The sequence below is a fragment of the Passer domesticus genome, chromosome 5 (assembly GCF_036417665.1).
Source record: "Passer domesticus isolate bPasDom1 chromosome 5, bPasDom1.hap1, whole genome shotgun sequence".
NCBI lineage: Eukaryota > Metazoa > Chordata > Aves > Passeriformes > Passeridae > Passer > Passer domesticus.
This window is the reverse complement of record NC_087478.1, coordinates 37863062-37880556: the sequence shown is the minus strand read 5'-3', so window position 1 is coordinate 37880556 and position 17495 is coordinate 37863062. Positions and strand designations below refer to the sequence as shown.

The window sequence follows — 17495 nt, the reverse complement described above, 5'->3', positions numbered from 1 at the left end:
GATTGACACTTTAACCTATCTGTAGGAATTTAAGTGATTTTTAGAACTACTGCACTGTCACTCTTTTGTTAGTAGCAAGTGCACATAGCAATAGCTTGACAGCTCAGAAAATAAGATGACTTACTTTAAAGTGCTTATAGGAAAGTTAATGTCTAGCTTGTCTGACTGTGGCAAAGGTGTTGGCTTTGCTGTGTAAGGATCTTCAGAAGGGATGAATTTTGTGTTTGCACTAAAGACTTCCAGCAATTCTCAGTTTCAGCATCCTTAGGTTTAAAAAAATAGTATTTTTTCTATGTCTCTTGGTTTGGAATACACAGTAATAATCTTACAATATTTTGTCACTGAACAAATACTCATCTATATGTAATCTTGTCCTCCACATTTCCCAGTGTTTTGTATAAAACTTAAAAATATAAATATCACTAGATCTTGATGAGTACAGTTCAGAATCAAGCCATGAAGTAGAAAATTTTCCTATTTCAGCTGGACCATTTCAGATTCCCGCTTGCCTGACTTTGATATGAGGAAAGAAAAACATTCTCTAAGATAAAGAATGCTTTATAGCTTTAAATCTGATTTTCTTTTAAAACAGTGTATTGTTTCATGTGTGGGGTTTTTTTGAAGACTATCAAAAATCAATCCCACTCAGATTACATATGATAGAGCTAGAAAGAAGCCATTTATTTGTGTTGGCAGTGATAACTGAAGACATATTGTCACACAGACTCAGCTTTCTCTCTGGGTCAATCATCTGAAATCCACAGGGAATTAAAATTTCGTCCAACCAGAAAACTGCAGAAATTACTATGGAGGCAAAAGGCTTAACTCATAAGCACCACTGACACTTACTAGGACCAACAGAGGAACTAATTTTTTACAAGTTAATTGAGAGCAATATTGAGTTTAACCCTTCCTATGTATTAAAGGCCTAAGGAAAGAGAGCACATGGTCATTTCTTCCATTGTACCAGGACACATACATTCATAAACCTTGTTGTCCTGGAGCACAAACTTCAGGAAGCCTATTTTTGATAGCTCAGTGCTAAAGTGAAATTTGTTGAAGAAAAAATGCAAGGGAGAAGCCATGCCTATCCCTACTCTAAAGAAGACAGATCTGTCTACACAAAGAAAGTATCAGGCTGGTCTTTAGCAATAAGTGTGTGTGCAAAATTGTTACATCAGATATAGACACTCACTGAATGCATAGTGTATAGGAAAGATGAGATCAGACAATAATTTTCTATACAGTACTTTTCCATAAGGTGTTCTAATTACCTGGCTTTTGCAGGGACTACAGTGTCTGTAATGCAGAAATATTTCTTCTGACCCCACTTTCTTGACAAGCTGTCCCACAGAGTGAAACAAAAGCCTCAAAGAATCAACTACAAGGTTCAACTTCTCAAGGAGAGATTTTTTAAAAACAGGGATCTAAATGGCTTTATCCTTGCTGTGGAAACCACAGCAAAAGTAGGGTGCCAGAGAAGTTGTCTCCTAGGTAAGCGCCTGGAACAGGGTTAACTCACCAAACCTGGTGCACACTGAAAATTTAGGGAGAGAACCTGTTCAAGAAGATTAGTGTCTGCTTTGAAGAGCAACTTGGCAAACCCTGTGGACCTGTTGTAAGTAAGTGGAAGGCAAGTGATGAGTGCATCCAGTGTATGTATATTCATTGAGTTTAATGAAACAGTGTTTAGTTCAGTTTAGATTTATGGCCTTTGTATGTTTGGAACCAGGTTGTTTTTTACTGCTGTCTCACACCATCTCCACCATCATAGAATGCAATGTATGTCCCAAACATGCAAAATTAGCATTTGGGATTCAAAAAGACCTCATTTTCCATTGTATTCTGTAGGACTTAATTCCCTGCATGCCCTCTGAAACTACATCCAATTGATCAAATGCCTAAGAAAGACTTGGGAGTAAGTGTATATGTACTAGCTAGTAGTAGTCATTTTAGCCACTGAAGTTTGTCAATAATATTTTTTATTATTTTTATTATTTTAAAAGACTAGTACTGATTTTCCTTTAATCTCCTGGCCAAAAAAATGTTACCCACAAAAAAGTTTCAAAATTGTCAAAATGAAATGCTTGGCACTTTTAAATTTCTCTTTTCCTACTCAAACTGACTTTTGTAGTGCAAAATACTTCACATTAAAAAATTATAAAAATGTGTGAAATATAGTGTTTTGATTAACTTATACTGAACATTTGCTGAACTTCAAGCTGTTGAATTTTTGATCTAAGAATGATTAAAAGTATTTACAGTCATATTCATACATAACAGAATTTTTTTTTCTAATTTATTGTTTTTCTCATGAGATACCAGCTGCAAAAATTTTCTGAGGTTATGAGCCAAGATCATAAGCTGCAATCCACCAAGTATGACAGAATGTCTGAAGAAACAATGGATGAAAGACAGGCAAGAGGGATATTGTGGAGCAGGCTGGAGTATTTTGATTCTGTGGATCAGCTCTGTCAGCTACAAGTATGTGCCTTTATTGATTTATAGTAGCTGAATAATATCATGCCAGAGTAGTGACAAAAAACCCTGTTTTCCAAAATACTGCCTTCAAATTAGCACTGAATGGAATGATTAGTAGGTGGAGGAAATCTATATTGTTCTGTTTTCACCTAGGATTTTCACACAAACTACCCACTGCCCTTTCAGGGTGAAGCTGGACCAGATTTCGGTTGATTTACTGCTGCCTGAAAAATACAAACATGCCAGTCTGGTAAAGGATTCTGCCCATCTCTGCCCTCCTCATACACTTGCAAGATCCCATGAACTGCAACACAGCAAGCATTGCAAACACAGCTGAGACAGCTGCCTAAATGCAGCCATGTAGATTGTGCACATTCAGTAATGCCTGTTCCATACACATGGTTAGACTGCAGTCATCAACATTAAATATTGTAATTAAACATGCCAACATGTCACTGCTTTAGCCACAAATCATGAGAATGATAGGGTCACGAACTGGGACTGTGATTGACTTCAGCATATCTGAAGTTCCCCAGTGGCAACAGGTACAAAGTTCTTTTATGGTGCAACTGCGGAAATATAAAAGCAGGAAACAAAAACATTTTAGTCATTAGGTTTTGCAGTGAGCTGCCTTGGTACATGCGGCCATGCTTCTGCCAGCTTCCTCATATAACTCATCATTACCAGGAAGGATTAACTGTATTAAAGACAGCACTAGATACCTAAAATGTCCCTTCTTGCCATTGACTTTACCAGAACAGAATATTACACATAGTGAAAGATTCTTAGAGGCTTAAAAAAAAAAAGGCCAAAAAGAATTTTGAACAGATAAAGCACATCCTGCCCCTCATCACTATATGTTATCTAAGAGGGTTCCTTGGAGCACATTTTCTGTCTTCAGATGAAAAGATGTAATGAATCCTGTCCTGAGGAGCTCTCAATTAGTGCCTGCACTCCAACAGTTTGTCATAATGCTCAGCAAAGGACCTGGGCAAGGAGTCTGCTGTAGCTTCAGTCACAATACAATTTGAAAAATAATAATCCAAAATTTTAACAGCTGCATCCTGCACCTTACAATGACAGAAGTAGAAAGTCTTTGCTTTTGGCCATTAAAGCACAGTTGGAAGGAGGGAGGAGGAAAATAGAGATGGAAGGACATGACAAATTGCAAACCAAAAAGTGAGACCAACTCATTAAAATAAGGGCGATGTAACTAAGCACTGTTCAGTAAAGGTTTTGCTGTGCATAAATCACAATGAAGTGTACATAAGTATGAAATATTATAGTTTTCAATTACCCTTTAGAGTTTGAGACTGCAAAAATTTAAAATTTAAAAATTTTAAAATAAAATAATTTAGACAGAAAAGTGGCAGAATGGTATCTCCAAACCAACAAAGGATTTGACTGTGTGGATATGCTGCTGAGATTGTAGGGACATAGTGCATGAAACAGCTGCAGTGTAAGTACAAAAGAGAAAAAACTAGTTTCTCATAAGTATATATACCCTAATTTCCAAAGGAAAGAAAATTCATGTTTCTTATGTCACATTTACACTGCCTTTGTTTCAAGAATAGGTTGTTTATATCAGGGCTGTATTGCCATACTGTGTTATAAGTTCCATTTAAAAATTACCTTGATTTATTTGAAAATAATTGCGGGAGTCCTATAATTCAGCATTAGGAACTAACAATATATGTGATCTCATGATGAAAAATACCATTGTTTGCCATTAGAATATTGTCAAAGATTGACATTTCATTTTGATCAGCTATATAATTCAATACAGTATGATAACACACAGCTTAGGAGAAGAGAATGGAAAACACACCATGTTGCTTCAATAATACAAAAACTTACTGGATGACAAAAATCTCCTTGCGTCTAAAGAAAAATGAAGAGTATCTGGAAGTAAAATCCATTAACACTTTAGTACATAAACAACATTAGTTCTATTCATATTCAGCTAACAACGTGGAAACAAGGTAATTTTGAAAATACATTGAGATTATTTATCTGAAGCACAGTTTCTGCAGTGCATTGGCAATGGTTCTGCCTTCAGAAGATGCTTTGCACTGTTATTAGCAGGTACTAAATTCTGCTATCTGAGCAAGTGCCCTGCACAGGACATAGCCCAGCCCTTACGTCAATGAGTTCCAGATGATTCCCAGTATGTTTTCTCATCTGTTACCAGCAGCCATTCTTGTGTGCTCTATTTTGAACAGGTTTGTACATGCAATCAACTTACCCTGTACCACACACAGACACACACAAAAGCCCCAGGTCAACAGCTACAACCTTTCATCTTCCAGCTATTTCTAGTCTGCAACAGTAGGATATTTGGCTACTAGGGTAAGACTATTTTAGGCTTCTCATCTTTAAGGAGACTGCCTACCACAGTGTTTCATCTGTGAGACAGCAGGGAAAATACAGGCAGGTGAAGAATGTTCTCCAAATATTTCTAACACGGTTGGATGTCACATAGTATTGATAACCAGCATTATATTTATTTGTTGAGTAATATCAACATTTCTGGCAGTCAAAAAGCAGTTATTTTGATAAATATCTGTGACAAGATTTCTTGTCAGATACAAAATGTGAATTGCTGCATGCACCTTAAATGAGCAGATGTTAGGATAGCCAGTGTGCTGAGCTCCACAGAAACCCAGATGTTATGCCAATTCTTTTTTTAAACAAGACAAATGCTTTCAAAATGTCAATTAAACAATGACAGATTTGTTCCTGAGCTAGTTGATTTGTTCTTGAATTAGTTCACAGGAACTTCTAGGAGTCTGGCTTTTTCAAAAGGTTGTGTAAGTTTGCAGCCTACGTAAAAAAGCTGGGCCATTAAAAACACTCAGAAATTCTGCATATTTAAAATATGTAGCCCTTCTTTGGCTAACACAATTAAACAGTAATTTGCACTTAGATTTTTATCTTGTCATAAAAAGAGCTTAAGATTAAGTGATTTTCTAAAAGCAAGTGAGAAGTGTCTTGAGGATGGAGGTCATTCTTTGAAAAAGGATCTCAGTGACCTGTGTAAATAAGAACAGCACAAACACTTCCAAACAAGCAAAGGTCAGAAAGGGGTCATGGCTACAGACCCTTTGGACTACTGTTTTGCCTGAGGAGTATGCTTACCGTGTAAATCTCTCATCCTTCAGCTCCAGGTCTGCCACAGTGATCAGCTGATCTAGTTTGAATTTCGTGTCAATAATTTCAGCATCTCGTGGGGAGTATGTGCCTCCCTCTTTTTGCTTTTGCCGAATTCTAAATGGAAAATAATAGTGAAAAATACACATACAAAATATTTAAGGACACATATGTCAATGCTTTGATTTGACAGGCTGAAACTGAAAAATGGTTGCCAAGAATCCTTCCTTGGCTTTTATTATTATCTCCCTCATAATAGTGTAATTTAGTTAAATTTATGATGTCTAAAATTCAGAGGAAAGAATCTACATACTGTATTCTTTTAGTTTTTCTACATAAATTCTTTGGAAATGCCTGAATAATGCAGCTGTGTAAGAACAGAACTGATGAATGAGAAAACTACCATCATGTGTGCAGTACACAGCCTGCTTCTTTACATACTATTGTTTATTAGTTTTTGTTTACTATTTGAATTAAAACTCAATTTGTGTTCTCCATGTGAGAACTCAATGTATTTAACTGATAAATGTATTAGGAAGACAGAAAATATAATTGAGAGTATTTATTTCACACCCAGCTGTAGATAGTATTAGCCATCACGATAACTACAACCAGCTGACACTCTGATCTGTCAATAGAGAAGTGGCTCTGAAAGGTTAAGAAAGGCTACCACACTGATTTACCCTCTGGAGAACTTGGATTTTCTTCATTTATGGAGGTTACCCTCACTAGACTAAATTCTTTGTGAGTCTCTCCTTAAAGTTCTAGATTAAAAAAAAACAAAACAAAAAAACCCCAAACAAACAAAAAAAACCCCACCCCAAAATAAAGCCCAACCAAAAATCAAGACATTTTGAAATTACAGATTAGTTCCACTTATAGGACTATTTCAACTCTTCTTTAAACCATTTTTGATTGTTTTCAAACCAGCTATGGAAGGATATATAAATCTCACCTTGCGAAAGCATATACTGCAGCCACCAAAAGAACAACTGAAAGTATGCACAAAGTAACAGCAAGGACAACTTCTACAGATCTTCCTGTCAGTCCTTCACCTGCAACAGAAAGTGGAAAGCTAATATATCATAGATTCTTTGGAATTTTAAAATTTCTGACAGTATGGAATTAGGGAATCATGAAAGACAGACCCTTTTAGACTCTAACTGCACCCATTTTATGCTTGTTGAAGAGCTGCTTCAGAAAGGAAAGTATAACAAAACCAGAAACACTTTATGTAAGGGTTCTTAAGCATTGCTGATGTATCCAACATGTTATTTTAATACAGCTGAATGTGCAGGTGTCACCTGGTGTTTTTCAGTATTACCTGCTGAACAGGTTAAGGCCAGTCTATACTGCAGTAACATCTATGTGAACACTGGCCTGAGTTCATCTCTTGCTTCAGTCTCTGTGCAGGACTGCTCCAGCTCCTCAAGTGAAAAAGGGAGAGCACAACTCTAAAGCAATGAGACTCGCAGCTGCCACTCACAAAGGCAAAGTAAAACACTGTTTTTAGAGATATTTTAAGGGTGCTGAATGAACTGAACTAGTGATGAGATCTGAACTTTCTGGATTAATCTGCCTCACTGACCATTAACTAATGCTCCTGGCTTATGTGAGAATTGGTGATATTGTTAGGAATAACCGCTGTAGCAGGTTAAAAGTAATCATAAAGACCTCTGTGATAGAAAAATAAAGTGTTGGTATTCTAATCAGTCCTTCCAGGTGAGAATGAAAGCTCATTCAGAAATGTTTAAATTATTTAGATTAGTAGTTTCTAGGCCTCTTTCTGAACTTCTATAATGCTAAATTTCTGGGACTCATTTAATTTCCCACCATTCCTGTAATCCTGTACCTAAAACAAAACCCACCCTCTTTTTCTCTTAGGCAACAGTGACAATAAAAAAAGCAAGGTAATTCTACTGCTGGTATTGTTGCCTTTTGTTGACATTCACCTCCACTTGCTGGCCCACTGTAGAAAAACTTAGCTCCTGTTTAGTCTCAAGGAAAAGGAGAAAATGTACCGCTTCCTGCCCTATGAAACTATTTCCCAGACAAGGAACAACATCCTTCCTACTGGAAACACTGGGAAACACCATAGTCTTGGCTTTGTGACTTTTGGATTTGAGAGTATATTGCAGATAATCTGGACTGATGTACACAAGAGAATGTGATTAAAATTCAAAATGATCCTTATTTATCTGGTCACCTTAAAACAGTGGGATGAACTTTTGTAAGAACAAGTGCATGGTTCTACATGTAGGCAGGAATAATCAGCTACAATACAGCTTAGAAAACAGTAGGCTAGGTAGAAATTTATCAGAAGAAAGTGTGAGATTGTTGTAGACTGACACCAACATGAATAAGCAATATCAGGCCTGTATGAAGTGACAGACAACAGAATTCAGTATAGTTTGAAAAACACCTGAAACAATCCTTTCACTGCATTAGTAAAATTTTAGATTTAACACTGGATGTTACAAGGTAAGAAAAAATTTAATCTTAGGTAAAGATAATAGAATAGAAAAACAGGTACATACAAAAATGTTTCAATGAGAAAAGGAATGAAAAAGTTACTGCCATTCACTATTCACTGTGATGAGGCAAAAGTAGTAGCAATGTGAAAGAAGACAAGAATATCAAAAGAAACCTCTACAAAAGTTCTATCTATTTTGCACTGAACATTGAAGCTTATGTTAAAATGCACAATTAACATTAATCAAAAAATGCAGATGTTATTAAACAAAACAGTGCTGGTAGAACGCCAACCAAGAATTTAAAAACCCCAAATTTTCTCATGCTTCTTTGCAACAGAGGACTAAACATATCTCTGTATACATGTCTGTAGAGATAATCATGGGCATGAAAAAGGAGACAAAATAGAGAATATCATGACATGTAATTCTGAAGTGGTGCACTCAATACATGATGATAAAAAATTGCAATAATAAAATCCCACAAGGTTAGTTTCTGTGCAAAAGACAGTGTCAGGAAATATTATTTCAATTATTTCCTGTATCATCAGCTCTATAATTAAAAAAGGTACACTTGCACAGAACTACCAGTTATCCCACAGTGATTTGCCGAACCATCGGAATTTACAAAATGGTTACAAACTGCCTTAATGTATTACAAGTTTAGACAGTATTTATCACTGCACCTTAATTATCTCATGGAAAAATGCTGACCTTTTATTGTAGCATGGACAATAACTTTGCAATGAGAGTCATAGGTCGTGAAGAAGAAACTCCACCTCTCCAGGTCAAGAGGAAGGTTGTGGTACATGAAATATGATTGGGTGGGTGCACCCTCTTAAAATGTATCCTTTACTATAATTAAAAAACATTATTGCAGCTGTATATTCCCTTAGACTTCTGCTTCAGTGTTCCTACTTAACAAAATCCCTATTAGCTACAAGAGAATCTGATATGTCTCACAAAACGATTTCTCAAGATTTTGCATATTTTTTTTCTGCTTCTAAGACATAATATTAAATTGCACTGAAAGGTTAATTTGATGATTTTTCAGATCAAAGATATTTTATATCAGTAGATTTAGAAACCAGAGTAATGTAGGATTTTTTTAAACTGTTATGAATACGTCTGCCAGATTTCAAATTAATGTTTCAGCTAATAAAATGAAAGTGTAATGTTGGAAACCTACAGATTTCAGAGATTATTACTAAAGAAGCTAACTGATTTAAAATCAAATTGCAATTCAGATTTCAGGCAGCGTAAATTTCTCCTGGAGAGCGGCTGAAGTTATGAGTGCAGTAGAAGTAACTGGGTTGCAAAGATTTATAAAAGCTGACTTTTTGGCATTCTTTCTGAGTTATATTTGTAGAGCAAGCTGTAAGTTCCTATAACCAAACATGTTCTCTAAGGAAACTCTTGGGCAAGGTTCCTCATGCCATGTGTCTCAAGAGAGTGCTCTCTCTTCAGGACCATTCGACTGCAGTACCTGCATCACTTGTGATAGATCAACTTGATGTTGATTTCCAAGCACTTGCAAGAAAGCATGCAAAGAGCTTTTGATTACCTATTCCACGGAAGATGGAATTACTCTGAAATTTAGAAGCTAAAACTGCTTGAAACTTTTAAACTCAGGGCATATAAAGACAACTTTTATGTTGCACTTTCCAAAGCATTCTGGGCTGGATAAATAGTGCCAGATCCTTTCAGAATATTCAGGTAATGAATTAGCATTTCAGGGTCTTCAGTATCAGATCATGTAACAAATTCCTAAAATGGATTAGATGAATAAGGGAGCTCATATCACAGAAGATGAATGCCAAATGAAAAATATGTGCCCACTAAAATTCTTCTGGGTACTCATCCAGTTGTCTTGATATCCATTTTCAGAAACTCAGGGCTAAGGCTCAGCTTAGTAAGTTTTTGACTTACAAATATATTAAAAGAACTTACAGACCTTATTGCAATCTGCTACAAGAGATGTCATTCCCAGTTTTGGGGATATATCAACTTGGCCAAGAAGGAATTATGTTTGATTGCAGACCAAATACCTGCTGGCCTGTTTGCTAGTGACTTTAGAACCAGATGGATTCTATTAGACAATATTAATTTATTAATTCACACGGAGCTGTCTATATATAAAGGATGAAGGAGCTAAAGGGTCATGCCCTCAAATGACCTGCCATTAAGCTCACTGGAATATAATAATAGAATCATTTAGATTGGAAAATACCTTTAAGATCATCAAGTCCTTCTGCTAACCCAGCACTGCCAAGGCCATCACAAGTCCATAAGTGCCCCATCTACACATCTTCTAAATACCTCCAGAGATGGTGGCTACCACTTTCCTGGGCAGCCTATTCAAATACTTAACACTATTTCTGTGAAGAAATTTTTCCTTATATCTGATCTAAACCTCTCCTGTCACCATGTTTCCTCTTGGCCTATTGATTGTTACCTGGGAGAAGAGACTGACACCTATCTTGCCACTACCACCTTTCAGGTAGAGTGTGACAAGATCTCTCCTGAGCTTCCCTTTCCCCATCCTAAATGACCCAAGCTCCCTCAGCTACTCCTCACAGGAACTGTGCTCCAGACCCTTCATCAGCTCCTTTGTCTTTCCCTGAACACGCTCCAGTACCTCAGTGTTTTTTGTATTGAGGAGCTCAGAACTGGACACAAGATTCAAGGTGTGGCCTCACCAGTGCCAAGTACAGGAGGAAAATCCTTGTACCTGGTCCTGCTGGGCACACTATTCCTGATCCAGGCCAGGATGCCATTGGCCTTCTTGGCCACCTGGGCACACGCTGGCTCATATTTGGCTGCTGTTGACCAGCATCCCCAGCTACTTTATCCCTTGGGCATCATTCCAGCCACTCTGTCCCCAGCCTGTTGCACTGCACAGTGACCCAAGTGCAGGACCTAGCACTTTGCCCTGTCCAGCCTCACCCAGTTGGCCTTGGCCCATCAATCCAGCCTGTCCAGACCCCTCTGCAGAGCCTTCCTGCCCTCCAGCAGACCAACAGTCCTGCCGAACTTGGTGTTACCTGCAAACTGACTGAGGGTGTCCTAGATCCTCTCAGCCAGATCACCAACAGGGACATTAAACAGGACTGGCCAAATACTGAGCCCTGGGAAATTCCACTAGGGACCAGCTGCCAGCTGGATGAACTCCATTTAGCCACCATTCTTTCGGCCAGGCCACCCAGCCAATTTGTCATGCATCCAGTACTTGTTCTACATCCAACACAGAAGGAAACAGTACAAATACAAACAGAACAACTACTGGCAGTTTGCCAAACAAGATGAACTATCCAGACAACATTTTTATTGGTATAATTGAATTTCTGCAAACAAACTTTGTCAACACTATTGCCTCTTCATTTAACAGTCCAGGCTATAGTGTCCCTTGACTACCTCAAAAGGATATACAAGGCAATGGGTATATTTCTTCAGCCTTTCTAGTTAAACTACATCCAAGAAACATAGAGATTATTGACTTCATGGAAACCACTGTATTAAAAAGAAACATGGAATTGTGCAGACTTTAGAGATAGAGAAATACTTTAGTAAATTACAGTTTTCTTACCTAATGTTTTGACAGGGTCAGAATAGTCAGAATCTGTAAACTGCCCTTTAATATTAGTTGCTCTGAACTTAAATCTGTGAAAGAAAACCAGGAAAAGTATTGAAATATAGTTTATGTGCATTTTCTTAAAAAATGTTTCACTTACAAACTAAAAGAATATATTTAAATTTAGTATAACATAATTTTAAATCATTATTCACCTGCAAAAGTGACATTATGTCAGACAGCAAGAACTGTGTCAAAATCTTAAATGTATAAAAAACCTCAGTGTGAATTACTTATCTCAATTTTGGTTTTATTTAATTTAAGAACTCAATAAGCATTGTTTTTGCTTGAAATTTTTGTAAAAAATTTGTCTCCATATCTACACTCAGGCAAAAAAATTAAATTAGATACATATGATGATCAATTTTCCTCCTTTTCTAATTTTACCATGTTTTGAGTGTTTGCATAAATTTGTATTGCACTTAAATCTTTCTCTTGGACAAACATGGAGACAAATGTACTTACAGGTACTGCCTTCTTGGTTTCAGTGGGCCATTACATATTTTGTCTTGGCTGCCTGGTATCAGACATGTAGTATCAGCACCTATGACATATATCTCTTCTTTCCCACTCAGATCTTCTTTTCCTTCTATGCATGGTGGATTTGGAAAGCCTTCATTTGTAAAATATGGCCTTGGTCTGTTGAAGTAGGCATCATACCACTTGGTAACATTCCCATCATGCTGAGCTATTGTCAAGAAAAGAAATAATAGATACAATTTACTTTCTAACCAGACTGCAATTAAAGAAGTTACATAGGAAATTATTTTTTAAGAGCTTAGCATGCTATTGATGCAAGTAACACAGCCGAGTCTATAACTGAATTTGCACTTAAACCCAAATTTCCTTACTATCCACACTATCCATGTTTTGTTAGCTCTGAGTAAGCCAACTAAACCATATGTAGAAATTTCGAGGGGCAACTTCACACAGCAGTTCTGCCTGTAGAGTATATTTCTTGTGCAAGACACTCGACTTTGAAATTGAGCATGGCTAGCTAGCTAGCTAGCAAATAATTATTTCATAAAAAATTACTAGATTTACATACATGGCATACCCAGCAGCTCATGAGAAAAATCTTTACTATGTTGCTTAGCAAGGCATTTGTTTATCTTTTAGTTCAAGAGAATCTCCACTGCAATAGTTATGAACTAAATGTCATTAGGATTAGTGCTAAAATTCAAAATTCAGAAAAAAGTGAGGCACTTAAGGTGTATTCATTTAATGTGCATTCTTTACTTCTATACTTTGAAACCAAGTAAAATAAGGTATTTAAATGCCTGGAGTCTGTCCTTCTTAGGTAAACTAAGCCTGGCCATGAGATGTCCTATCATAAAACTCCCACTCACATTGGTAAGCAATTACTCAAAAGGTTCCACAGCACTGTTCACACGAGTAAATGTTCATCAGCCCGTACAAGGGAATAAACATTCTTACCCACAGTGTGCAGAGAGGATTTATAGAACTCTCTGCCCCCATAACGAAATGGAAATATCAGCTGCACATGGCTGCATTCTTTTACAGGCAACACTAATACCAACAGAAGAATAACCTTGCCAAACCCCAAAAATCTCATATTTATTTTTACTCAGAAATGTGAAATGTTGGGGTGGTTTTCAAGGAAACAGAAAATAAAGAACTGTCGCGATAAAATTAGGGAATGAATAATATTGGTGGCTTCAAACAGCATGGAGGACACTTCACTGGAAAGCATTCCCAGCATTCAGTACCCAGCCCACAGGTATTGTGTGCCCTTATTGCTGTTGCCACAGCAGAAGTGACTTTGTTGTCTGTCTTCTAAAATGAAATTACTGAAATCCAAGAACCAAATTAAAAAGACAAACAGCCTGAACCTGAAAGCAGCTTTCAAGGGAATTGATTAAACTCTACCTCCAGCTTCTGCAACAAGAACTTGTATCTTCTTGATAGGGCCATGATCATCACTGTAATAACATATTGGCATTCTGATTGTAATTGTTGTATCTGTGACAAGTAACGCTCCACTGGTATCATAAACTGGTGCTGGTTTCTTTTTGGGCCTTGGCGGTTCTGTTTTTAAGAAAAGATATACCACAGAGTTCTGTTTTACAATATTTTCACTGGAGGTACATGGGTCAGGCACACAGTTGAGTTATGCAAAAAAAATCTCCAGCATATTTTCAGGGATGACTTAATGTTCTACTTACTGTCTTAAACCTCTAAAAACTATATTCTGGTAAATGCCCATGTATATAATTTTCAATTAAAAGAAAAAAACAATACAAAAGAGTGAGTTTTAATTTTTCTATTAATATAAATCAATGACTTTGTTTATTTCAAAAACTGTGATACTGCATACTTAGCTAATCCTATGTCATATTCTAAACTGTTTGCTGATGGTGACTAAAATATTGAACTTGATATGATTATTTCAGTGAGTATGCGTGTGCTTGACAGTATGATTCTGATACAAATAGCAAATGATCAGCAAAACACTACAATTCAAAGGGATGAATTATACATTTCGGTTCCTACATTATGCAGCCCCTAAATAATAGTTCAAGGGACACAACTGTGTAATCACAGGTGGAGCAGCAATTTCTTCAGAATTTATAGAGATTTCAGATACAGCATACTTTATGGAACATACCTTTGATATCCATGGTTATTTTCAATTGAATTTTTGGCCCTGCACCAGCACCATTAATTGCATACACCTTAAAAAAACAAACATTTGTTTTAATGAGTATTGTAATAGCTTCATGTTGGCCAATTCTGGATATATCTGTAGCAACAATAAATGCTGAAACACTGCTTCTGTCATTCACACTAGGATAGAACTTACTTTATATTGCTTTGAAATCCTAAGTGTGGTAACGTTTCATTGCTTATAATGTAGCTCTTAAAAAAGAAGTAAGCAAGTTCACTTAAAGAATGATCTTTCCTCCTCCCATGTCCATCTCTGACTGTTTGAAAGTACTTCATGCACATACTTCTAGCAAGCTGCCCTTGCAGAAATGGACCTTTCATGTCCAGTGAGCAACGTCAGTACTGGAATTAAGAGAGTCTTTTAGTCTTGTGCTCGTGACTATGTGTCACAAATTGCCTTCCTACATGAACTGGTCATCCAGACTAGTGATGCATCTTGCTCGCACTCACTTCATCCTCTTCATTGCTCCCCTTGTTCCTCAGGCTTGCCTCTCTTTGCACCCCAACATTCTTGGCATGAAAATGTCATATTCAGCCAAAGTTTCAAATGAATCTCACACTTATATAAAAGAAAAATAAATACCTCCCCCTGCCCCCCCCCAAATGTATCAGTTCTTACGCTGACATTATAGGTATGTCCTCCTTTTAGTCCTTCTATCATGGCAGTGACTGACTGATCTTTTTTTTTAATGACACTAAGGTTGTGGATCTGGATGGCAGCAGGGTCATCTTCATTGTAAACCATAGCTTGATACACTTGAATATTTCCATTTGGTTCAGATGGTGGCACAAATGTTACTTGGAATTTTGTTACTTCATCTGGTATCTTCTGAAAAGTTATGTTGTTAGGTGGGTCTTCAGGCACTGAAATAAATATTTCAATGACCCACTTAATCAGTTTACTACTATTATTATTAGAGTAAAACCTGAAAAATTAAAATTATATTTTTTGTATATCAGTATTATTTCATTGATATTCTCTGGGTTGTATTAAAAATTCTCAAATAAATATTGCATATGCAAATATTCATAAACACATTAAAAAGTCAAATATCTAGTGAAATCCTTTTCTTAATGATGGCACTGAATGCTGCAAACTTTTAAAATAATTTTTAGATAACACTCAGTAGTTGCTACTCAGAAAACTATTTTCTGATTATCTATTTAAAAAGCCTGAAAGCATCATTATACCTCAAAACACACCTGGAGTTGGCAAATCCTTGCACAAGTTGACAAGCAAGAAGCAAGAGTCAGTGAGTATTCCTTTCTGAAAATAGCACAGTATTCCTCTCTTAAGAACAAGCTCCCTCCAACATATAAACAAGCCACCTGTGCTCCTAAGATTCTCTGCTTATCACAACTAAATCTTTAGGAAAAAATTTCCACTAACTGATGCCGAGACGCAAGCACAACATGCATTTTTCCTGGAGGCAGTATCTTGTCAAATGCCAATTTCAGTAGCTTATTCTTAAGACAGCAAAGGTATAAATCATTTTCCCAATGTCCCTATCTGAAAGAAAAGGCTGTAACATTCTTTCCAGGCAGCTAAATATTTATTGCTCTACCTGAGCAGACAAGTATGTGGCATGACCTCTAAATAGTGAAATCAAGCCACGGAAGGTAAACACATTCCCTCAGCCAAGGATTTACATGCAGTTGTCCTGTTTCCCAGGTTTTTTATACCAAACAAATGCTTACTGAGGCTTCTCTAGAGTCTGTGTCAACTTGTCCTAACTAATCCATATACTAAGCTGTACAAACCAGATGAAATGAGATGGAAAAAATAAATCTTTTCCTCTCTAAAGGTACTGCACCTCCTAATGTATCACATGTTGATATAAGGAAAAGAGCTACCAGAAGAGGTACCACAGGATGCTGTCTGTCTCAGAATAGACCCAGCGACCACATAGCCACATCTTTTTCTACAGCAAAATAGCATATAATCTTCCAGGCATAGAAATAGGTAATGAAATCCTTAGAATTTAAATTTAATTATTTAAAGCATTGGAGATATCTATATCTATATCTATATCTATATCTATATCTATATCTATATCTATATCTATATCTATATCTATATCTATATCTATATCTATATCTATATCTATATCTATATCTATACATATACATATACATATACATATATATACACACATACATATACATATACATATACATATCAGTAGGGACCTTGGATTTTCATACATCAAAGGAAAGATGAATGATAAATAAAGTCACTGTGTACTACATTTAAATCAGACATTAACCTGAGTGCATAACTAAAAAGTTGTTTTGCAGCAGACCCACTAGAGATAAGGTAATTTTGCTTTATACAGAGATGGTAATTAGTTAGAATGAAACAGAACTTCAATACCTCTTAAGAAAATATTTTTAGTGTTTTGCTTGTTTGTTTGTTTGTTTAAACAATGGAAAACAATTTAAAACCTGCAAGTACTGTAGACAGGACATAACCATGATCTACGTATGTAAAGTTAGAGCTAAATCTTCCCCATGTACATTTTTATATTTTTGTACTATTTATAGTTTTCTAAGCAAATGCAAATGCTGTCTATTTTTCTTTAACATCTCATCTCTCAGTTTTATTTCTCTGACTAAGTTAACTGCATCATCTACTTTTGTCACCTTAATATCTTGCTCATTCCCCAGTTTGTTTAGAATCTGTGGAACAGCTAACTCAAGCAGAGTTTCTATGGGCCTTCACTAGCAACTTCCTTCCACAAAGAATTCACAGATAATGTCCTCAAGTCTGCTTGAGGACAGATATTATTTATAAATTGTAGGATTCACTTCACCTAATTTTTTATGTTTAAATTTTGCACCAAAACCAAGGATGTTGCATGAAGTTTTCAGTAGTCTCTTAACAGGTACCTCCACAAAGGAGTCATCCCTGCCTAAGACAGGTATCTCATATATACATGCTAATGTATAGACAGAACCTTTCTCTTCATTGGCCATAGAAGTTATCTAGTTAGCTGTGTTCCACATATCCACATTTTACATGGAGCAAGGTAGGATCCCAGTGTCACTAAAGGTAAAACTTTGTATTTATAACC

General features: G+C 36.4%; 1 protein-coding gene across 1 annotated transcript in view; it reads right to left on the bottom strand.

The window, feature by feature from the left end:
• The window catches only part of PTPRQ (protein tyrosine phosphatase receptor type Q), a 127349-nt gene that overhangs the window by 24680 nt on the left and 85174 nt on the right, over positions 1–17495 (bottom strand). The window contains exons 46-53 of the mRNA XM_064419609.1: positions 15041–15285; positions 14363–14429; positions 13624–13782; positions 12199–12421; positions 11689–11762; positions 6587–6686; positions 5620–5748; positions 4339–4383 (exon numbers count right to left, since the gene is read on the bottom strand). Coding sequence (XP_064275679.1) covers positions 4339–4383; positions 5620–5748; positions 6587–6686; positions 11689–11762; positions 12199–12421; positions 13624–13782; positions 14363–14429; positions 15041–15285 — 1042 coding nt within the window. The remainder of the gene's footprint in view (positions 1–4338; positions 4384–5619; positions 5749–6586; positions 6687–11688; positions 11763–12198; positions 12422–13623; positions 13783–14362; positions 14430–15040; positions 15286–17495) is intronic.